Consider the following 25417-nt stretch of genomic DNA (forward strand, 5'->3'; position numbering starts at 1 on the left):
AAGAATTTATAACATCCTTTGCCAAAGAAAGCTTTCAGTGAAGAATTTCAACTAAAAACAAAGATATGCAGAATTAGTTAGGAAGGCTTACTGGAAGTGCAGAATTACATTCTCCCCAAAGTATCTAAAGGGTTGATAGGGGTTGTTAAAGTATTGTTGAGATAGTTGGTTGTTAAATATTTGGTTATTAGTTTTTTCTGGTTTTCCATATATAAATCAATGTATCTTCTTCTAATTTAATCAATGAAAAATATTATTCAAATAAGAAAGCTTTGATTCTCATTTGTGAATGGTTCCTACCATTTTAAGAGGAGTTAGTTATTAGAATTAGAATACTCTTAAATGAATCACTTAAGGAAGAATAACATGAGCAACAATATACAGGAGAGGATTAGTTGTCTCCTCTTGATGATAGGTCAACTTCTGGAGCGGCTCCTCTTTGATCAAAAGCTACATGATAGAGCTTGTACCGAAATGAACGTTGGTGGGAATAGAATACAGTCGTATACTCACTATTGAAATAACTATACCACTCTGATACCATGTAGAAGTTTAGGATGATAAAGATTGGTCAAACTCAAATATTATGATTTGATAAGGAAAATTCTAATAATCATCCTCCTAGAGGAACAATTCAATGAGTTAAACTTAATGAACCATAAAACTAAAAGTTACTCGTTTTATATTATGACCATTAATTGGTACTTGTTCAAAAATTCTTCAGTGCAATCAGGTCCCAATAAGAAGCCAGTGTCTCTTGACAATTCTTTCAAGGGATAAATTATGGTATCAGAATTAAGGTTAATTTTCGGTACCTCTTTCAAACTTATGAAACTCACGGGTTAGTATTCCCCTAATTAGTAAAACAAATTATAGTTTACATGTAATTAAATTATCTACACATTAGACATTTTAAATGTGTCAAATTAGTATTATTTTTTTTGCTTGTAGGTTTTGTAACCAAGTTTGTTCGATCAGTTTCCAATTTGTAAAGAGATTTGAGTTGTGATAATTATTGTTGAGTGTAATATTGGAGTGCAAGAATGGACACAATCACATTCAAGTAACTTACCTTTATGGGTAAGAAAGAAACAATCGTACATGACCCATCAATCATTTTTGCCAACATAACTTTTATCTATCTCATGTGCATTTCATCTTCTAGGTGGTGAGGAAAAGAAAGAACTTATCTTTAGATTAATTTAATTTTAGATCCATAAACTTAATAGTCAAGTAAGTTTTTTCTTTTCAAGATGAGCATGCCCATGAAAGAGATAAAAGATATGTTAGCAAAAATGAATGATGACTTACATAGGAGTGTTTCTTCTATACTCTTAAAACTAAATCACTTAAAGGGAATGTGTCCATTCTTGCTCCTCAATATTACACTAAACTAAGTCACAACTTGAATCTTTTTTACAAGTGGAGACTAGTCAAATAAGCTTGGTTAGCAACAAAAAAATGAATTGTTGCTATGAAACTGATCAAATGTCCATTCTTACTTAGAACAAAAAATTAAATGGACAAAATAGTAATTATACTGGGTAATTCACTTATTTCAATTTTATCATTACTATTTATTCATTGAGAAAAAACATGTATGCACTGAAAGTATATAAGTTTTATACACTGTCATTGTATTATTATCATTGATTTTTTATTATTGTTGACTTTTTAGAAAAGGTAATCCAAATGAACGGTGGATGATGAAGTGCATGTGTATAAATCTTTACACTGTCAGTGTATACATTTTACACTCTTATTCATTTATTTAAGAGTGGGATATCACAATGTGAGTATGTCTATAATACCATGTAAGAGAATGAAGAAATTGTAGAAAGAAGAAGAAAAAACCATAACTGAATGTAAGAGAAAAAGAGAAACAGAAAGTGTAACTAACTTTTGAGTTAGTTATTAATTCATTAGAATTGTTAAAGTGAAGAGAACCTCACTTGTATTTAATCTATATAATGAGCCCTTTAAGCTTAGGAAGTTGTAATGTAATAAAGGATATGCATTGAATTATCTCTGAGCTAATAAAACATGCTTACAAATAAAAAGAGAAAGGTGTAAAGAAGATACTAATTAAATTCATATAAATAATGAGATATGAAGATATTGATGTTGTCGCTAATCCCCATTATAGAAAAGGGAAAAAGCAAAAAATCACAATCAGATGAGGAATAAGCAAATTTAACAACACACTTATGATTAACTTAGAAGAACTCGCAAGAGTTGGCATTGAAATTCCAAAAACAAAAGAAAATGAAATTTTACCTTCAACTCGAAGAAGAGGAAGAAAGTAGATAAATCGAAGATGAGAAGTGATTGTGGATCCAATCCATGCAGAGGTTCTTATCTTCTTTGCGGTTGGAAATGTGAAGGGTGAGGGTGAAACCGTTAGAGTAACTAACTAAAACTGGATATAGAAAAAAAAGATAAAAAGACTAACAGTGTCAAATTTTTTTTTATTTTGTTACTAGATCAACCCATTCATTTCTCATTATTATGTATTCTTTAGAAAAAGTAATCTAAATGAAGTGAAGATAATATAATGATTATATATAATTTTTTATTCTGCCAGTACACTCAATAATATACGTTAGATCAAAAATATAAGATTTTTATTTTATATATTCCTTTGTGATGAGAGGGATCAACTTACTTCAAGAGTAAATTTAAAAAAATTACTCCAAATCTTAACCATCAATTATAGGAAAATCCAATGTTTGAATTAGTGAGCAGATCTATCCAATTAGATTTTCATATAATTGATAACTAAGATATGCATGCAGTAAGTTTTAAAAGCTTACTCTACAATTAAGTAAATCTCCTCCCTATGTTATCGACTCTTGAAATAAAAAATAATATAAAAAATAGAAGATATCTAGTATATAGATATTACACTTATATTTTACTAGAAATATTACTATCGGATATTAGTTAGTTTTTATGGTTATAGCTTTGGGTGTATAAATATAATGATTGATACAATAACAGTGTAACAAACTCATATATTGTTAGTGTATATATTTTTTCTCATGTTTTTAATTCAATTAATGGTTTGTTTAAGATTTGGACTTTGGAGGGGAATGAAAGAAAATGGAAGACTTATAAGTCATCTCAGAAGTGTATTTTACTTACAACTTTTTTGTTTTGTTTCCTCTCCTCCAAAATCCTCTCAAATAAACCGAAGAGTTTGACGCATAAGTGAAAATGTGCCATCAGTGTAACAAACTCATATAATTGAAATAAGAATCTAACCTAAAATGAGAAAAGTATACAATCATTTTTTTTTATTCTTCACATGTATCCTCGCACTTGAGAGTTAGGAATGTTCACATATATGTGAGGCTAACTCTCCGAGCAGATATTTTTTATCCACAAGACTCGAACCCAAGACTTTGCTTAAGAAAAATCAAACATGTACCACTTGAACCAACATCCGTTAGCAAAGTATAAAATCATTTAGCACTTAATAACAATATGATCTCATAAGCTCAATTATCTAATAAGTAAAAATAATCCATCACAAAAACAAAATGTAACTTACCTTCTACAATTTGGTATATCTTATTCGAGAAATAATATATAACTAAATTATTTGATATATAATGAATGCTTATTTTTATTTTATTATTCTAATTTGTTTGAACTTTGAAGTTCTTAATTTTATTCAAACTTTATATAATTAAATTAGAGGCTTAAATTTTTCTCTCACATCCATCCTACAAAATGTTATGACTAACACTAACTAGGACTCCTCACGTGTATGCTTTAGAATAGGGAAATTTGCATAAAGCCTTGTAAAATTTATGTGTTTTTGTAAGTAGTTAAATTATTTTTTCTACCCTATGTAGGTGCAAAATTTTATGTATAATCAATAATATCATCAATCATACCATTGACTTATAAGATGAATATTGTGAATGAATTTAAAATCTATGCACTGATAGTGTAAAAATTTTATATTGTTAGTGTATTATTTATCATTAATTTATAATACTTTTATTTAAAATTCAATAATAACTAATATATGAATGGTGGAGATTTGCTGTCAGTGTAAAATACACTTATACTATCAGTGTATATATTAAATCCATTGTGTATTTGTTTTTATTTTATGTTTTGAGAAAAAAGATACACACTGACAATGTAAGAATTTTTTACACTTCACTACATTATTTACTATTTATTTTCAGTCATTATTGACTTAAAAAAAAAAGTAATTTAAATGAAGAGTAAATGAATCACTGATTGAGTATAAAACATAATAATCCACAAAACTTTATACACTACACTAGATCCACACACTCTGAGAATGGCTCAAAATGAAACTCCTGAGTTCTACCAAAACGTCGTCGTAATGAGGCACGCTGAACGCATCGACAAATTCGATCCTCTTTGGGTTTCCAAAGCAACCAGACCCTGGGACCCACCGCTTATCGAACACGGCCGAGTAAGGGCCTTCACCGCCGGTCGAAACTTCCGGCACAATCTCGAGTTCCGGTTCCACCGTGTTTTCATTTCACCCTTCCTCCGCTGCATCCAGACTGCCGTCGAAGTCATCGCCGCCATCTCCGCCGCCGTGGACGAGCCTACCGCCCTCACTGGCGATGGCATTGCCATTGATCCTTCAAAACTCAAGGTTAGAACGATTATTTCAGAATATTATATTTTAATTGAAACATGAATGTAGATTTATTTATTTTTTTGAAATCTTGTTGCACATACTTGATAGTATATTACAGAAACTAAAATATAAAGAGAAGATGTGTGCATAGTTAGTGTAAGAGTTTTTTATACTATCATCGCATCGCATTATGCGCCATTTATTTTTCAATTACTACTCTTAAATAAATAAAAGTATTGCAAATGAATGCTGAATGAATGATATACTTTAAATTGGTAGCACGTAGATATTATACTCAAATATAAATGTAGTTTTTATTTAATTAAAATATGATATTATTGGAGAATATTATATTTTAATTGAAATATGAATGTAGTTTTTGTTTAATTGCTGAGATAGATGTAATGGTAATGTGTATCCTGTTTTCTTTGTAAATCAACGTTGTCTTTTATGTCACTGATTTAATTCAATTAATTCAAGTGTGTATAGTCTTAGTGGTTGCAATCATGGTTCCGGAAATTGTAAAACCTTGATGTTTCGGACAATTATGGATAAAGGTCACTCATGTGGTCATAATTACGGTCACGATATGCTTTTGGTGATCCCAAATCCTTAACGTATCGGCTTATGTAATGGCCGCGAACCAAGATTTAAAACCTTGGTGGGAGTAATTTTTAATCTCAAATTTATATCTCAGTTCTAGTAGAGAACCTTAGTCCCTGTGTTGCAGCCACCTATGCAAAAGTCATATTGCTGGTTTACTCACTACCCACCATCACCAGAAACCTCCTTAGGTCTACTAAGACTCGTGTGAGTGACCTTCAGGGCTAAATAGGCGAAGATGATGCGTCATTTTTGGAATTTAAGTGAAGATGTTTGTTGATTTATGTTAAGAATTTTTGTTTGTCTCACATTGGTAATGGTAGAAAAATTATCTATACAGGGCTTTTTGATGATTTTTATATTGTACCCATTCTGCAGACATAATAGGTTTGATTGGGTTTTCGGTGTAAGTTTTGCATGCCATCATTTCAATTTATGCCTCTCATTAAATTTCCAGACAAATTTCTATTGCTTTTGTGCTTTTGATGGTGGTTGTTTAGTGTATACCAAGGACAAGCATTAACTCTTCTTAACTGATACTCTACTCAATAATTTTGTTCTCATAGGAATCAAGTTAGTTTTACTGGATAAATAAATATAGAAATTTCTGTTTCGAAGAAGAGTTTAATAGTGTGAAAACTGCTTGTATGCATGAATTGTAACAAAAGAGGTTCACTTTTCATTTGTAGAAGTAGAATTGTAGAGTTTTATGAGTGAAAGTCTACAGTGTTATTTCATTTCTCCTCTATGAACTTATAACTCACATACATAGATAGATATATCAGCCATTAAGTTGCTAAAATTCTTTCCACCACTTCTACAAATGCAGGTCTCTGTTGAATACGGATTATGTGAAATGATGAACACGCAGGCAATCAAACTCGATGTGGTTCCGAAAGATGGAAATTGGGGTTTTGATATATCAGCCTGTGAGGCCATGCTTCCAGCTGGGACAGTGGATAATAATGTAGAAAGGGTCTATAAAGAGGTATAATGAACTTCATCTGCATTTTCAATTGCCAACTCTTGGCACTTGGGGATTATATATAATATATGCAAACAAACATTGGTGTTGATGAAAACTTCATTGCTTGGGATAAATCAGTTGCCTCAATGGGAACAACCAGTTTTGCATGCATGGGCTAGATATGAGCAAATAGTTAAAGACCTTGCAGATAAATATCCTACTGAGAACTTGTTGCTTGTCACTCATGGTAATATTCAATTTCCTTTTTTCCCATATAAATGTCCTTCTTCGTTGCTTTTCTGTTTTACTATGAATCACCCTACACCTTTCTCTATCAAGGTGTCCCGGTGTCCAACATGCTTTTGATACCGAAACTTATCCGATGACCCTCCCACAATTGTTCAAACACCTTATCGTAGGCGCCCAATTTAAAATTAACATGTATCGACTGCAACACTTAGACGATACATTTCTGGCACTTAGCTGACACCCTAAGTTGGCTTGGACGTCTCTTAGACACGTCTCAATTTTTTAATTTATCTTTTAAGAAAACTTTAAAAAATCTTGGATAAATAGGATACTAAATTGTGGGATACAGCATACAGCATGAGATGAGTTCAAATCACTTGATTTCAAAGTTGCTAACTTGATGAGTTCGAGCTAGATGTTGTCTTTTTTAATGATGATGATCAAGAGGTGGGAGAAAGGTTTTAGGTATATTAAAAATGAAAGATGGCTTATCAGTTGTTTTGTGAATTTTTGTTGTAAAGAGACAAAATGATTATTTTCTCCACCTAACTTGATTAAGGCTTGATTATTGTTATAGACAAAATCCTTACTCTATAAAGTGGTGTCTTTTAATTTTTTTGTGAGGATCATCATCATCATCATCCTTGTTCATATTTACTTTAATTTTTATATTACATCTAGTGTCGTATCCTCTAGTCCTGTATATTGGACATTCTCCTGTGCTTCAGAGCTGTTTTATAATATTGGATTGTGTTTTTCATCTACAAAGACATTCCTTACTTTAAAGGATTTGTTTGCGAGTTGGTTTTTAAGGGCAATGAAGTGTATGAAAAGGCTTTGGAGTCTTAAAATACACTTATAAGATAACTCTTAAGCTTTCCCTTTCTATTCCTTCCTATCTAAAAATCAACCCGCAAACAGATCCTAAAACTACATTTCCCCTAAATTACATGAACAATCACCAAGAGTAAATTTTTCAAGAAAGCGATCAAACCTTTTGGTCAAATGTATGGACAAGGTGCCTATTATTTGAACATGTTGGAATTCTAATTGAATTCCATCTTTTGAAGGGGAGGGTGTTAGGGCAGCTCTTTCTTCATTCGAAGATGGTGCTACAGCAACTGAAATTGATTACTGTGCATATTTAGAACTTAGGCGCCCCATTTTCAAGAAAGATAAGTCATTTATTCCAGCAAAATTTGAAGTGCTCACTCAAACTGGACAATCTGGTTTAAGCTATTTCATGCCAAGTCCTTTGAGCAATGGCAATCTGGTTTAATCTATGTATTCAAGACTGGATGTTATTGATGCTTTTTTATTCATGATAAGTTGAACATATTCTTTGCTTTTGTAGCTGCTGCATATATATATATATATATATATATATATATCTTGTAGTTAATGATATTATTTTCTTTTTTTTTGTGTAATTGAGAGGAATGCATCTTGCTTGAAACCTGTTTCTTTCTTAATCATTGAAATCATGTAAAGGTTCTTTGTTAACCATTGATTGACATTAGACAAAACATCAAGAAATATAATGCATATAAATTTATATCTTTGAATCCTGAATCAAAGGGCATTTGTTATCACTCATCCATGTTAAATAGATTTTCTTGGAAGGTGATAGGAATTAAAATATTTTTGAAGAGAAAAATTATAAGAAAAAAGGTAAAACTATAAGTTATTGAAATTTATCATGTTCATTGATTATGCTATCATGTGGTTAAATACTAATAGTAGGAGCAGAATTAGGGCAAGATGGGCTTACAAGATTAGCCCAATTGATTTAAATATTTAATCAAATAAAAAGAAAGATTTAAATATTTAAATATCATTGCCTTGATCTGCAAGAATAACCTTGTCCTCAACACAAGGATTGGGTGGCTCACCTTGAACCTGTGTTACCTCTTTGTTTTGCACAGCCCTAAACACACTTTTACTGTTGTGGAACGTGTTGAAGTCCTTTTGTGCAAGCCATCCAATGGATTAGAGAAGCCATTTTCATCTAATGGTTTTGTTTGAACTAACTTTTTTGAGTGTTCAAGCAAAGTACTTGAGAAGTCATTAGTGGAATGAACGTCATTATTCACATTCCTTTTCTCATTCTCATCTATTCTCTCTATCTCCCTTTCTTTTTCGTTGAGCAAGATACCTTGTTTCACCACTGTTGTGGGTTTTATAAGGTCACCTTTATCCACAGACATGATTTGAAGGGCCACCTCCACTGGGATGTCTTCAAAATGAGCATAAGGGTTTCCAATTTTTTTTAAAAGAGAGGCATGAAACACTGGATGTATTCTTGAGCCAACCGACAAGGAGAGTTCATAGGCCATTTGACCAATACGATTCACCACCTGAAAGGGGCCATAGAAGCGGCGAGACAACTTCTAAGAGAGACGAGTCGCCACCAAGGTCTGGCGGTACGATTGAAGTCTCAATAGCACCCACTCTCCAACGTTAAAGGTAATATCTTGTCTTTTTGCATCGGCATGAGCTTTCATTCTTTGTTGAGCATGTCTAAGGTGTTGTTTAAGGTTAGATATTAGTGTGGCTCAGTTTTGAGTAGTTGTATGTTGTGGATGGTCAAGTGAGAGCTTTGGAAAATGGTCTCAGAGTATTGGTGGAGTGCGACCATACAAAGCTTCGAAAGGGGACAGTTTGGTAGATGAATGGTGGCATGTGTTGTACCAATACTCCACAAGGGAAAGGTGGGAAAACCATTACTTTGGGTGTTGGCCAATGAAACACCAAAGATAAGTCTGCAAGCAACGATTCATGACTTTTGTATGGCCGTTAGATTGTGGATGGTAAGCCGTACTATAACATAATTGAGTCCCCATTAGTTTAAAAAATTCCCGCAAGAATGAATTGAGAAAAACCTTATCTCTTTCTGAAACTATAGTTTTTGGAACACCTTGTAACTTGCATATTTCATTTAAGAAACGATGTGCCAATGATTCGGCTGTGAATTTGGTAGGCGATGCAATGAAAGGAGCCTATTTTATTAATCTGTCCACAATCATCCAAATAATTGTGTGTCCATGTGAGAAAGGCAATTGAATGATAAAATCCATCGATATATCATCCCAAACTATGTATGGAATCTTTAAAGGTTGCATTAACCCTTGTGTTTTCTTTAGTAGGTATTTGTTGAATTGGGAAGTGGAGCAGCGATGAATGAAGGATTTGACATCCTTAGCCAGTCCCAGCCATAAACAAGAAGCGATGATGCAACTTAATGTAACTTGTAGAAATTCCTCAACTTTTCCAGAATGTGTGGAACTAGAGATGGGATAGTAGTGAAAACCATAGTCTCCTTACCATGGCATCGAGAGAGTCCATCAGTGACTCGATTCGAGGTACCCGTATGATACTTAATCTCGTACTGAAATCCGATTAATTTTGTCACCCACTTTTGTTGTTCTCGGGTGTGAAAACCTTGAGTCATTAGATGTTTAAGACTCTACTGATATGCAAATATGTTGAATTTTCTCTCAATCAAATACTGATGCCATTGTTTTACAAATTCAGTGATGGCTGCCACCGGGTGACCTTCCTGGGATAAAACTGATCTGAATGCCAGTGTCGAAGCATCTGTCTCGACTTCAAAAACTTGAGAGAATTTGGAAGACGCAACATCGGAGTAGTAGCCATAGCTTCTTTTAATGATGTGAAAGCTGATTCGGCTAATGTACCCCATGTAAAACTCTAATTGTTTAGTAAATCGTTAAGAGGAGTGGTGAGTGTGGCGTAGTTCTGAACAAACTTTTTGTAGAAGCCGGTGGGTCCTGAAAAACATGGAGTTCATGAGTGAGCGTGGCGGTAGCCAATTAACCACTGCTATAATTTTATCCATGTTCGGTTGAACACCATTTTAGTGATAATATGACCTAAGTAACTCAGCGATGAAACACCAAAAACACATTTGCATAAAATTTATTAGAAAGCAATAGGCTCAATACAGTCAATAAGTGAATAATGTGGTCTTCCAAGCAAGAACTAAAAATTAGTATATCGTCAAAGAACAATGGAACAAACTTACGTAAATGAGGCCATAAGAGTTCGTTCATTGTTGCCTGAAAGGTAGAGGGAACATTAGTGAGCCCAAACGACATCACTAGAAATTCATAGTGCCCATCAAATATGTGGAAGACAGTTTTGTGAGTGTCCATTGGGTGGACACGAATTTGATGGTAGCCCGATCTCAAATCAATCTTTGAATAAATGGATGTCACACTGAGTTTATCAAGTAATTCATCGATGGTTGGAATAGAAAAACAGTCTCGCACAGTGATGGAATTACGTGTGCGATAATCCACACAAAATTGCCAACTTCCATCCTTCTTTTTAACTAATAAAACCAGGGAAGATAAAGGGCATGTGCTGGGTGTAACAATGCCCTCATTTAACATTTCTTGTAATATTTTTTTTTACATTTCCTCCTTTTATGAATGGAGGTATCTATAAGGTTTGACACGGATGGGTGTAGAATTGGGTAATAACGGGATATTATGGTTATGTATGTGTTTAGGGGGAAAGCCTTTGGGGGGTTGAAAAACTTGGTTGAATTTGGTGAGGATATTATGTATGGAGGGTTCAATAGGGTTTTGGTTAGTAGGATTTAGGTTGTCTGTGGGAATAATGTCTAATGGTAGAAATTAGATTGTGTGGAATGAGGCTATGACATATGTGTGTATGAGTCTAGATGATTAATGGAAGGTAAAGGGTTGGAGGGTCAAGGAGGCATCCCCTTTTAGTGTAATAGTGTTGTCACCCACTATGAATGTCATGAAGGGAATAACAAAGTCAGAAATCACTAGACTTAGAGTGTGCAATCATTCAATGTCCAGCACAACGGTCACCCCCTTAATAAGTAGAAGGTAAAATGTGATATGAAATAACTAATTCTATAGTAGGATATGGGTATCCACACATAATCCATAACACTAAATGTGAGCCCCATTACTGACCATAATTGGGAATTTGGGGGTTATAGAGATGACCAACTACGAGTAATGTGTCAAGTGTGGTTGAATCACATTGTGAGAGCTTCCTGTGTCAACCAATACTATTACCGCATGTCCAACAATAGAACCAGGGAACCATAAGGTTTTGGGGATGGTTATCCTTCTAAAGCTTGTTCTAATAGTTGGAAATGGATTGGTTCTGAAGGTACAAGTGTTGGGTCCTCCTCACTAGAATTAGAGAAGTCAAGTGTCTCCAAATGAGATGTAGAAAAGTCATCCACTAGAAGTAATAAGAATTGTCGATTCTGCATTTATGACTAACATGAAATTTTTCATCAGAGTTATAACATAAACATTGAGCTCTCCTCTCTTGCATCTAAGCCACTGTGAGGCGTTTAATGGGAAGTGGGTTGGGATGTGTTTGGGGTGGAATGGTGGGTTGTTGGTTAGTTGTTGGGTAGTGAGTGGGATAAAAATGGTTAGGTTTAGAGTATGTGGGTTTGTATCATTGATTTTAGCCTCTACCAAGTTTGCAAGACCTAAGGCTTCATCAATGTGGGTGAGTCTAAGAATAGCTAATTCCCTCATAATTTCATAATTTTAGCAAGATAAGAAACAATTGATGATTACCTCAAGGGAAAGACCCCAAATTCTGTTGCAAATCTTTTCGAATTGTGTCTGGTAATCCGCAACAGATCCTGTTTGGCGGAGTTTGAACAACTATGTCTAATGGTTTTGGTAACATGAAGGGCCAAAACAGGTTTCCAAGGATCTGGTGAAGCTGTCCCAGTCTGGAATGCATGCATTGTGCATTGCCCATCTGAACCAACTTAGGGCTTCACTCTTCATATAAAAGGAAATTATGTGCATGCGTTGGTTCGGTGGGACTTGGTAAAGTTGGAAAAACTGTCCTGCCTAGAATAACCAGTATAGCGGTTCCGAGCCATCAAAAGTTGTGAGTTGCAATTTTGGGGGTCTAGGTTGTTGGGGTGGTTGTAGTGGGAGATTGAGAACTTGCCGTAGGTATTGGTTTTGGGCATTAAAGAAAGGAGGAATAAGGGTTTGTGTACATGGTAGAAGTTGAATAAGGATCTGGGTTGTGGTGGGAATTGGGGAGGTCGTGTGAGGATTAAAGTGAGGGGAGGTAGGATTAGGGTTTGGTAGAGGGTTGGAAATATTGGAGGACGAAGCAAGGTTTGGTGGGTCTGGTGTAGGGATGACAATGGGTTTGGTTGAGTTCGGGTAGTGCATTACTCAAATCTGCCCCATTGCTTCATTTTTGGACCTAGACCCGTGTTGATATCCGATGGGTTTGCTACATACGGGTCCTTGGGTACCTAGCGGATCCGTGAGTACCCACAAATTCAAAAACATTAAAAACAATTGCAAGTAATTTATATAATTGTGTGTTTACTTCCTACAATCTTATATGTTATTTAGATAATTAACAAGAGTAAAAATTATAAAACATAATTTAAAGTTTTAAATATATTTTAAATTGATTATTTCAACATTATGAAGTGAAATTGATTTAATAAGAATTGTTCAATCAATATAATATTAGATTATACATATCAATTAACAACATAACTTTACATCACTATTTAACAATGTAACATCACTATTTAACAACATATCAATCATATTTATGAATTAATATAACATTATGGATTAATAATTTATATATATTTAGGAATGAATAGCAGGTCTGGGTACGCGTGGGTCTGGGTACCTCATTACCTGGACCCAGACTCATCCAACAACATATCTTAAAATCTCGGGTCTCAATTATCCACATATCCAAAAACATGGACTCAGATCCGACCCATCGTGGGTACCCACGAATCTAGGTACCCATTGTCATCCCTAGTTTGGTGGTAGAGTTGGGACCACCGTGAGTCCAACCAGCTCATTCGTGATGGATCAGAGCGTTTCAATAATGACATCATGCCTCGTATATTGCTACTCCTTATGTTCTTGAAGTTTGTCTGCAAAAATTCGCAACATGTCTCATCAATTTCTTTGTTTGAACTTTTGGGAGGTATGATTCAAAGATGAAAGCACCATTGATAGGAATCAACAATATTTTTCAAGAGAAAATCTATAAAACTACAAGTTACTGAAATTCATCATGTTCATTCATATATCGTTAAATACTAATGTTAGGAGTAGAATTAGGGCAACAATGGTTTTAAGATGGGCTTACAAGACTGGTCCAATTGATTTAAGTATTTAATCAAATAAAAAGAAAGATTTTTAGTTCTCAACATAATTAGATAGCCTAAGGGTCTTATGTGTAACTCTTTTGAGCCTCTTGGCCTAGTCTTCCATTGAGTGAGTCATTGAACTCCTATCAGAAGGTTGATTATTTCATAAGCAAATCTGGGTCCAAGTATCTTATTTGTTTCAGATGAATATTATTAACACATTCATGTCTAATCAGCTACCTTTGTGTTTGTAGGTGCTTTTTCGAACCTAATAGTGAGTCACTTTTTAGCATATCAATAATGGAAAGGCAACTTTGAGAGCAAGAGAATTGACTAATCACAATATTGTAAAAATATCACAATTATTTTTAATACTTTTTTTTACTTTATGCACCATAAAATATATATTTAAATATTATGCGAAAGATAAAGTAAGGTCTTAGTATGAATCTTAATCATATGATTATTAATTAACTTTTAACCATAATCATCTATGTATGGATGTATGGTCGAAATTTATTGTTTTCATATTTGTTATATGAAAATTGTTCTCATTTGAGATACTCTACAATATATATATATATATATATATATAGTTACTCACGTGAGAACAATGCGCTATTGTGAGAAATAAGAATAATTAATATATATCATTGATCTTAATTGAACGGTTAAGATTAAAAGATACATGCACATGACTATCATGTGACCGATAACTAACTATTAATTCTAACCATCCATGATTGGTTGTAAAACTCAGGTTTATTGTTCTCACAATTTTTATATGAGAACTGTTCTCACTTGAGTGTGTGAGCAATTGTTATTTTGAGAAATAAGAAAAATTAATATGAACTATTGGATCTCATTGAAAAGGTCAAGATTAAAATAAATTATCATAGAACTAATATCTAATTTTTAATCATAATCATTCATGTGCTGTAAGGCCTAGAGTTATTGTTATCTCAATTTTTATATGAGAAAAAACTCCATATTAGAACCTCTCATGTCTGGATTTCAAAATGAGAAAAGTATAGACTCTCATGATATAATTTTTTAATTATAAAGTTGGAAAAAAAATTGATTAGTTGTTTAAGGAATTCAAAAGTTTTAAGAGGAAAGGAAAAATATCACATCGATTACATTCAAATATTTAAAATTATGACCTTAATTTCACCAAATGTTACCGTATAAAATAGTAATGTTTTATATTAAAAAATTCATATAAATCTGTCATTTTTATTTATTAGTATTCATAATTTTTTTGTTAAATGAACTCACAATATCTCACTGATATTGATAGAATAAAATGTTCAAAATTAATAATTTAATATTAATTGCATTAGCTTGAATCCTTATTTTTAAATCATGAGACATTCATAATTGGATGAATAAAGAAATTATACTTTAATTGAGTCAACTAACTACACAAATGTAATCAATTAAAGTCGAAATGTGTTAAAAAATGTTGAATATAAGAACATGGTTTAATTTGGTTAATGTTGAATTTATATTTTAGAACTGAACATGAACGGTTCGATTCGATTTTTGGTACTATTTAAGAATTGAACCGAATATAAGGAAATGATTTGGTTTGATTTCTATAATGTTGAATTTCTATGTTGGAAGTGAACTAATCATGGATGGCTCGATTCCATGATTTGTATGTTTTTTAGAAGAAAAAAAATCTATAACACGACAAACTATATTCCATAAAGCATCAAATGTCTATTTCAATTATCATATTAGAAAAATTCAGAAAATCTCCCTAAACTTTTTATGTTTTACAAGTAGGCACCGTAAACTATTTTTTTTCTTCTAATTACTCCTTAAACTTAAACTATTGGTAAAATTAGTCCTACATATATATACTTTTAAATTACTAATAATAAAATTGGAATTGGCCCATTATATGACTTTGTCTAATATTAAATGTATTACCACATTTTTAATATGTCTAATGCTACCGACTATTTTTTGTGCTCAATAATTTGTTATCTCGATCATAACAGAATCAGCAATTCAATTGAATATTTTATGGTAAATAAGTTTAATAGAAACAAGGTTGCATAATTCATTAAGGTGCATTGTAATAATTTCATTGATAGAGATATTTAGCTTCTAATTTTGCTTATGTATATTTTGATGGAACTTTAATTGATTATTTACTATGACATTTTTTCAAACTTTACTATCTTTGTTCAACCATGCTAATTCATTTGCTTTCATTGTTGAGTTCTTCATTATTAAGATTGGAACTAACACATTGTTCAGAAAATATACAAAAGAATAAACAGAAAAGAAAAGGAACATTGATATGCATATAATGCCAATAACTACAATTATTTATGTTCTGACTTCACAATGGCTTGTGAAAGTGATTGAACAACGGAAAACAATAATCGACAACATATTTATTTTATCTTTTCACCATAAATACACAAATCATTAGTAATTCAAAATTATATATATATATATATATATATATGAAAGGACCAATATCACCATAAGTAAAAGTTTAAGGAGTGATTATAAAAAAAATAGTTTAAGATTGCTACTTGCAAAATACATAAAATTTAAAGGAATTTTCTGAACTTTTCCCTTATCATTTTAGCTGACAAAATAACATTCACACTTCAAGATTTAAAATATATCTATATCTATATCTACATAAAATATGATGGAACTACCACCATTGTGTAATTTTATTTTCCTATTTTGCCCTTAAACTTTTTAATTTTTACAAAAAAAACAATGTATAATCACATGTAAGCACCACTAACATATTAATCACCTCTCTCACTTTAAGTTAAACATTTATACTATATATAAATGAAAAACATAGTGTAACTATCACTATGGTGTAATTTTACTTTTCTATTTTGCCCTTAACATTTTTTAGTTTCAACAAAAAAATTATATAATCATATATAACTACCACTAACATATTAACATTCTCTCCTACGTTAAGTTGAACATTATAATAAAATAAAAATTATAATTATAATACACCCAACGAAAAATACAATATAAAATACATTCAATACAAAATAGATATTTTAATTCTCCAAAATAAAATATATAAAACTTGAATACTTGACATTATAAAGTTAGAATATGGGCCGGCAGTTTTGTGCCTGTTATCACTAGTTATAATAAACAAAAAGTTAAAATATATTGTATCCCCAATAAAAAAATGCAATACAAAGTATATTCAATAAAAAAAAAATATTCTAATCCTCCAAAATAAAATATATAAAACTTGAATACTTGACATCATAAAAATATGAATGTGGGTTGGCCGACACAAAGTGCGTGTCACCACTAGTACTATTTTTGGTTTCCCATAAGTATCATCGTACCGGAGACAATCTTGTCTGAGCCAGGAACATCCAAGTGAGACGAACCCGAGATTTTGCTTAAGGAGAATCAAACATGTAACACTTGAACCAACACCCGTTGGTACCACTAGTACTATAAATAAAGGCAAAACATGGTGTGACTATCATTGACAATTTGGGCAAAGCCCATGGGGCCCGCCCACCCGCCCGCACGTTTTGGGCGGGCAAGGCATGAAAATTGTGTCCATCTGTCCTAAAATGCCCGCCCAACATGCTATTTTCGCCCATGGGCATTTCAAATAGGCGGACAGGGCGACCCATGGGCATCAATGAACACTAAAATAAGAAATTTGATATGTCAAGTATGTCAAAAGTAATTCATGTTCTAACCACTTGAGTGCATGTAACAATTTTCCAAAATATAATATCTTACCAAATAAATGCACGTCCGGTTTATACAAAACAAGATGTTATGTTTTATGTTTTTAATCTTACTGTCGCATTATGTATCCATGTAATCTAAAGTACTATATCATTTTTAGCTTTTTTTTTAAATTTAGGGCGGCCCACAAGCCCGCCCTTAGGGGTGTCAAAACGGGCCGCCCGACCCATTTAGCCCGCGCCCGCAAATGCCCACAATAATTTAAGCGGGTCGGGCATGCCCGCAATTGGTTAACGGACAAAACGTCATGCCCTGCCCGTTTTAAAACGGGCTAACGAGCGGCCCGCGGGCATTTTCTTGTTTACATTAAAAAAGCAACTATGGTGAATGCTAAGTTATCAAGTACATTATGCAGTAAATCAATAGATTTTACATAACCACATTACATAATAATTCAAAGTTTCTATAATAATAATTCAAAACATGTCTCTCTAACCATATTAGATAATAATTTTCTCTAACAAGTATGTAATAATAATTATAAAATAACCAAACAATAATAAATTCTTGGGATTAAAATTTTAAAAGTGTAGAATGTAATGCCCGCGGGCCGCCCGCGGAGCCCGTTTAAAATGCCCGCTAATAAAGCGAGCAAACGGGTCGGGCAATATGGGCTAACAGGCAAAAATATCATGCCCTGCCCGCATTTTTTTGCGGGCTGGCCCACGGGCATAGCCTGTTTTGACACCCCTACCCGCCCTGCCCATGTTTAAGGCGGGCAGGGCCGCCCTAATTACCAATGCTAGGTGTGACTATCACCATAGAGTAATTTCCATTTCCTATTTTGCCCTTAATATTTTTCAATTTCTACAAAAAAATCAATATAATCATAAGTAACTCACCACCAGCATATTAACCAAATATCTCACATTAAATTAAACATTATAACAAAGTCAAACAATGAAATTATAAAGTACACTCAATATAAAAATTATAATATAAACTGCACACTATATTTATACTATCATCATGGGATGATTTCCGTTTTTCTATTTTGTCATTAACATTTTTTAATTTCTACAAAAATACTACATAATCCAAGGTAACCACCACCAACATATTAACCACATACCTTAAATTAGGCATTATATTAAAGACAATATAAAAATTATAATATAAAGTACATACATTACAAAAAATTATAATATAAAGTACACACATTACAAAAATTATAATATAAAGTACACACAATATAAAAAATATAATATAAAGTACACTTAATATTAAAAAAAGACATTCTAATTCTTCAAAATAAAATATATAAAAATTGAATATTTACAAAATAAGAATTTGGGTGGGCAGACACAAAACGTCTGTCACATCCTAGTATATATTTCTATACAATATACAAGAGTAAAATATGGTGTAACTATCACCATGAAATAATTTTTGTTTATTCCCCTTAACATTTTTTAATTTCTAAAAAAAACATATAATCCTATGTAATCACTACCAACATACTAATCATCTTCTTCATCTTAATATGTTAGTGGTATAAAATATAAAGTACAACTAATATAAAAATATACATTCTAAAATGTATATTTAAATAACATAAACCAAAATGAGTTATATTAAAGAATTTGAAAAAAACTAGTATAATAAAAATGATGAAATATTGAAAAAAATTCAGCAGTGAAACAATTCAATATGACTTTTCTTTTAGTCTTATATGCAACTAGTGTGTTGTCTGTGTCTGTCGACCCACATTCTTATTTTATGATATTAAGTATTAAATTTGTAATTTTTATTTTAGAGAATTAATATGTTTTTTATTGGATATACTTCATGTTATAATTTTTGTATTTATTATAATATTCCACTTAAAGTAAGATGTATTAATTATAGTTATCTATGATTACATGATTTTACTTTAGAAATAAAAAATATTAAGAATAAAATAGAAAATAAAATTACGGTAGTAGTTATTTCAAGTTTTGACTTTATATATAATTAGTGTGTACAGGCACTTCGTGTCTGCCGGCGAATATTGTAAAAATTAAATAATGTGAAGTGCAAAATAGAAAATAAAAATTACACCATGAAGGAAGTTATTTCAAGTTTTGGCTTTATATATACTAGTGTGTAGAGGCACTTCGTGCCTGCCGGCGAATATTGTAAAAATTAAATAATGGGAAGTGCAAAATAGAAAATAAAAATTACACCATGAAGGAAGTTATTTCAAGTTTTGGCTTTATATATACTAGTGTGTAGAGGCACTTCGTGCCTGCCGGCGAATATTGTAAAAATTAAATAATGGGAAGTGCAAAATAGAAAATAAAAATTACACCATGAAGGAAGTTATTTCAAGTTTTGGCTTTATATATAAGTAGCGTGTTGACATGCACTGTCGTGCCTGTTAACCCGCTTTCCTATCGCTTGTAATGTATAGTTTGTATTTTGTAAATTCAAATATATTTTTTTTGCACTAAATTTACGGTTGAATTTATTCAATTGGTCTAATATTCAATTTTTTTAAATACACTTTTAAAATAAGAAGATAATAAGGATAAAATAAGAAAATAATATTATATGATTTTTTGATAGAAATAAAAAGATATTGAGGGCAAAATAGGAAAACACAAATTACACCATGATGGGTGGTTATTTTGTGTTTTCCCTTTACTAATAGTATAGATATAGCTAGCTCAAATGAAATTTATATATATAGATATAGATATAGATATATAGTATAGATAATGAAAATATATTTTTTAATTACTTAGGAAAATGGAGATGAGTTAACGGTTGACCTAAGAGGCATTCCACGTTTTGATGCAACGTTCCATCCCATTAAATTTTCAAATCATGATCCATCAATAAAAGGAAAGTAGTATAACTAAGGTATCATTTTTAATACCAAGATTCTCTATAACTAATTATTTCTCTTTTCCAATTTTTCATACTACTCATATAAATACACAACATTATAAATCGAAAATGTATCTTCCTTTTGTCACCAACCTTATTTTCTAGGGCATGTTCCCTCTATAAGGGTTACCCTAAACTCCACTAACCCTTACCATCACTCTCTTCCACCGGAAAACGGTTATCATAACTAAGCAACACACTTGTTTTTTTCTATACTCGTCGTTTTACTCTTTCCGCTTTGCGTTTTGAATCTATTCTTATATCTTTCAACCTTTGTTTTTTTAGTGAAACGTTTCACTTTGAATTATATCGTTAGGGTTTTTATTTTTCAATTTCTCGCGCGAGATGGACGATAACGTTCTCGACGATATTATACGGAGGCTCGTGGCGGCGAAGAATGGAAGAACGGTGAGGCAGGTTCAGATTACAGAGGCGGAAATTCGACAACTTTGTACTTCGTCTAAGGAGATTTTTCTCAGTCAACCTAATCTTCTTGAGCTTGAAGCTCCTATCAAGATTTGTGGTAAAAATTTAATTCTGAGTAGTTGTTAATTGTAATTGATTCGAATTAATTGTTTATGTGCTTGTGCGGGTGATAAATCATGTGAAACAGTGCTTTGATTATGTTTTTAGGGTTTTGGATATCGTTTGTTGTAATTGCTTGGTTTGAATAGTGATGTGTGGGTATGTGATTGAATTGAAATATTGAATGGTAAACCTAAGAGATCTTATTTGTGATTCTGTTAATTTAATTTTACTTATGGTGCTTATTTACGTCGACTATTATCGATGATTATAGGAATTATGAATTTTTGAACTATTTATTTTATTGAATGACTAGGTCTTTGTAAGAAAGTTGAGCTTTTGGTTATGCCTCTCTCAAAATTTCTTTGGTACTTGGAATTCCTTGTTTAGGTTGGTCCTTTCAAAGTTAGGATTGTTGAATCCTTGTTTGGTTTGCTTGGAACACTTCAATGAACTTAAGTCACTTAACGCCGTTAACTGTTTCAACTCGACTACTCCAGTAGGTACATTACTGGTTGCACAAAACAATTTGCTATTAAGTTTATTGCTTATCCATTTGTGTATCTAAAAGTGCCAAAAGGGAATAAGGAACTGAGGCTAGACAACAGTAGGGGTCAGTGCTTTTTGGTATTTTAGATTTTTAGGAAAGGCCCTTTCGGCAAGACACATGCACCTCAGTAAAGGTAACATATGACTTTTTCGGTTCAGTTGAACACTTGTGTTTGTGAAATATCTACGATAACATAAAGGGCCAATAATTATAAAAACCGCAAAAACCAACTAATCTTGTAAGTGCTAACTCTATCATTAATTTTAATTTTTAGGGCTGTGGTGGTGGCTGACACATTTATTTTGTTTGTGAAATTTTGAGTGCAAAGATTGTTGCCAATGTATGATCAGTTTATCATGCTTTTACACTTAAACGATTTGCTTTTAAATTTTTTTACCAAGTAATGCTTGAGTAGTTGATTACATGGAAATTCATGTAAAATAGTTAAACTTTTTAATGTCTTCCTTTTTAATTCTAACGCCTTACTTCAGTCGGTGTGTACTTTTTGGCGCTTCTTGCTTCGAGGCATTAAAAGACCCAGAGCCTTAAAGTTTACCCCTGCTGCTTTTGTAATTGTTAAATAATGGTTGACTTATGTTTTGAAAAATTCATTTGCAGGAGATGTCCATGGTCAGTATTCAGATCTTCTAAGGTTGTTTGAGTATGGTGGATACCCACCTGAAGCAAATTATTTATTTCTCGGAGATTATGTTGATCGTGGTAAGCAGAGTATAGAGACAATATGTTTGCTCCTTGCATACAAGATCAAATACAAGGAAAACTTCTTTCTTCTCAGGGGAAATCATGAATGTGCCTCCATCAATCGTATCTATGGTTTCTATGATGAGTGCAAGAGGAGGTTTAATGTTCGGCTCTGGAAGGCATTTACTGATTGCTTTAATTGTCTGCCTGTTGCTGCTCTTATAGATGAGAAGATCCTTTGCATGCATGGTGGACTGTCTCCTGATCTTAAAAACTTGGATCAGATAAGGAATATTGCTCGCCCTATTGATGTACCTGATCAAGGCCTTCTCTGTGACCTGCTATGGGCTGACCCAGATAAAGACCTTGATGGCTGGGGAGAAAATGACCGAGGTGTGTCATTTACATTTGGGGCTGACAAGGTTGCTGAATTTCTTGAACACCTTGATCTCGATCTGGTTTGCAGAGCCCACCAGGTAACCAAAACTGAGGTTTTTTTTGGAGTTCTTCGATTTTATAGCACTCTTCTGGATTACCATCCATTGCTATAGGTTGTAGCCTTTGCTAGTTATTTGCACTTCTATTTCTACACATGCATATGCAACACTATGTGTTTGCCATTTAAGAATTATTACTCAAAATTGCTTTACTAGAAATGAGCACATGAGTTAATAATCAAAGCAAAAAGAGAGTCAGGATGACAGAATATTTAACAAAAATTGGGCTTTGACCATACATATTGATTACTTTTGTTAGTCTGGATAACTTATTATAATGTTATCCAGAATGACCGGCTCGTTGATCTTCTTGTATTTATGCATTGTGTCTTTATCTGTGTATGCTTATGTGCTGGACTTCTGCATGGCTTATGCCTCACAAGTCTTAGTTTTTTTCCTTAAAAAATAGCGAATACTTCCTTTTAAAATTTTGGTCTTTGCATTTCAGGTTGTAGAAGATGGATATGAGTTTTTTGCCAAGCGTCAGCTTGTGACTATATTCTCTGCACCAAATTATTGTGGAGAGTTTGATAATGCTGGTGCTATGATGAGTGTGGATGAAACCTTGACATGCTCTTTCCAGATACTAAAATCTTCCGAAAAGAAAGGAAAAATTGGATTTGGCAACAATACATCTAGACCAGGAACTCCACCCCATAAGGTAAAAAGATGTGGGAGCTATTTTTATGCGTACATGCACTTGTTCCATTAACACTTATGCATGAGTATTTGTGTGTTCAAATGCAAATACAACATCTTACAGTGATAACCAAGACAGGAAAAATTATTGGTAATTTATTGTTCTATTTATATCATTTTAAGTTGGTTGTTGCACAATGATATTAATGAACTTATATGGACCTTTGTGTATCGTTTTCGACATTGACATTAAATCAGTAGTTTTTAAGGTAACTTTGGATACTACATTATCAGACAGATCTTGTTATTGTCGTGTCAATGGTTTCAAGCCAACAATAAAACTCATTTAGATTCATTATTCCTTCCTTACTTTACCCCATAGACACAATTTACAACTATCTTAGTCTCCTGAACCAAATATCGTACTTTTACCTTGGCTATCCAAGTCTGAGAGTTTAGAGCAGCATCTACAGTGCAGAGCCTGTCTTGGTAAGGTCAAGTAAGAAAATGCTATATTCTCTTTACGAAGCTTACGCTTTCGCAGTTGTCAGCCAATGATGATTTCTATTTTTTTGTGAAAGCATATTCATGGTGAGCATTGATTCAAGGAGACAGAAATAAATAGAGAAGAGTTATACCTTTGTATAATGGTTGACTCATTTTTTATATGTGATATTAATTTGAACATCTAAATTAATTTTGTAGCTTGAAAAACTTTACAAAACTTGCTTGCTTCATTTTCTTAAACTTAATTTGTGCTGACTCTTGCATTTTCTGTTCAGGGTGGGAAAGCTTAATCACCATTCCCAAGCTATCTATTACTTTCATTCTCCATAACAAGTCAAAAGCTTATATACCTTTTGGCATGATTCACAAGAAGATATAATGTATTAGCAACGATTTAACTGAAGACACTGAAAAGGGATCAGGCCTTTTTTTCTTCTTCTTTCTGATAGCCTTTTTCTTTACTTATTGTACAATGGAAATTCAAACTTGATAAAAGAGAATCCAGAATATTTTGTTGTGTTGGGAAAATTTAATGTTATAATTACATCAAATTTTACTTGGTGTAACTATTTTTATAATTTTCTTTTGGTGTTTTTCCCTTACTTATGACTTGAAAGTTAATAACTAGTCTGTGACACCGGTACAAGTAATTATGCAACTTCTTTTGCATGTGCTTAAAACCAGTGTTATAAAAACTGGTTCGTGTCAGCTGGTTCAACCGGTAAACTAGTCTCAATACTAATATGATATAATAATTATATTGGTCAAAATTGGTCATATCAATTGGTTTTCAATTGAACCATATCGGTCATATTGATCGGTTAACTTTATTGTTATGCGATTTAATTAGTAAATCATTAGTTGAACCGTTATACCAATACTTAGATTGGTACAATATTAATAACACTACTTAAAATGCTTAAAACTCGTGTTTGATTTCTTTCCTCTTTGGATGCCAATAAGAAGAAAACATATATTATGCTCAAACATTATATGACTCTATATATCTTGACTTTATATTTTCTAACTAATGAAAAACAAATAATACATGAAATGAAATAATAGTGATATACTATATGGAATATGAGATGTGTGCCTCTTATAAAGGAGGGGTTGGAATGTTAGAGGTGGTAGCAATGGAGATTGGAAATGGTGGGAATGTTATGTTAAGAAAATGTGGGTAAAGTCAGAGACGTAGCAGTTATATACAAATTAGTAAACATGTTTTTGAGATGATTCTCATTTAACAATTGTTTGTATTGCCTTCATTTTCTAGAAAAAATAAACCTAATTAAACTCTTTAATTTATTTTGGTTCGATTTGATCGAGTTTGTGGTTTAATCCAGAATTAATTACAATCCTAACTTAGTCATATGTAAAAAAATGACCAAGAGTATCCTTTGAAATTTAAATTTATAAATTAAGAGAAAATGTATATACTAATAGTATAACAATTTTATATACGTTAATCTATTATTTATCATTCATTTTCAATTATTCTTTTCAAAAAGTGATATATAATAAATAATGGATGATATATCAAATGTGTATAAATTTTTATAATAAAAATATATAAATATTACGGTAATAAATTAATACTTCTAATCTATGAAGCACAGATACTGATACGTGTGTTGGGTACGATACGTATCCGATACGTCGACACGCATTTTTTCCAAAATACAGGATATGATACGTTCAGGGATACGCGTATAAA

The 25417-nt window shown here is 32.3% G+C and overlaps 2 protein-coding genes and 1 long non-coding RNA gene across 3 annotated transcripts; all 3 read left to right on the top strand.

Moving 5' to 3' along the window:
* Window positions 4306-7751, top strand: LOC109332307. The gene is made up of 4 exons (XM_019567253.1): window positions 4306-4648; window positions 6066-6224; window positions 6342-6450; window positions 7523-7751. The coding sequence occupies exons 1-4, from the start codon at window positions 4322-4324 to the stop codon at window positions 7729-7731; spliced, it is 804 nt and encodes a 267-aa protein (XP_019422798.1). The 5' UTR covers window positions 4306-4321; the 3' UTR covers window positions 7732-7751.
* Window positions 8517-10260, top strand: LOC109332308. Its single transcript, XR_002105888.1, has 3 exons — window positions 8517-8918; window positions 9599-9814; window positions 9987-10260. It is a non-coding gene; the product is annotated as an uncharacterized LOC109332308 (long non-coding RNA).
* On the top strand, window positions 20383-24254 carry LOC109333416 (serine/threonine-protein phosphatase PP1-like). Its single transcript, XM_019568896.1, has 4 exons — window positions 20383-20803; window positions 21974-22533; window positions 23003-23215; window positions 23976-24254. The coding sequence occupies exons 1-4, from the start codon at window positions 20626-20628 to the stop codon at window positions 23988-23990; spliced, it is 966 nt and encodes a 321-aa protein (XP_019424441.1). The 5' UTR covers window positions 20383-20625; the 3' UTR covers window positions 23991-24254.

Source organism: Lupinus angustifolius, chromosome LG18 (assembly GCF_001865875.1).
Source record: "Lupinus angustifolius cultivar Tanjil chromosome LG18, LupAngTanjil_v1.0, whole genome shotgun sequence".
NCBI lineage: Eukaryota > Viridiplantae > Streptophyta > Magnoliopsida > Fabales > Fabaceae > Lupinus > Lupinus angustifolius.

Excerpts from the sequence above, each read along its gene's own strand:
- LOC109332307 (XM_019567253.1), top strand. The coding sequence starts at position 4,322 with ATGGCTCAAAATGAAACTCCTGAGTTCTACCAAAACGTCGTCGTAATG. Across the intron at positions 4,649-6,065 it reads TTGATCCTTCAAAACTCAAG|GTCTCTGTTGAATACGGATT; the intron begins GTTAGAACGATT and ends CTACAAATGCAG. Across the intron at positions 6,225-6,341 it reads TAGAAAGGGTCTATAAAGAG|TTGCCTCAATGGGAACAACC; the intron begins GTATAATGAACT and ends GGGATAAATCAG.
- LOC109333416 (XM_019568896.1), top strand. The coding sequence starts at position 20,626 with ATGGACGATAACGTTCTCGACGATATTATACGGAGGCTCGTGGCGGCG. Across the intron at positions 20,804-21,973 it reads AGCTCCTATCAAGATTTGTG|GAGATGTCCATGGTCAGTAT; the intron begins GTAAAAATTTAA and ends ATTCATTTGCAG. Across the intron at positions 22,534-23,002 it reads TGGTTTGCAGAGCCCACCAG|GTTGTAGAAGATGGATATGA; the intron begins GTAACCAAAACT and ends TTTGCATTTCAG.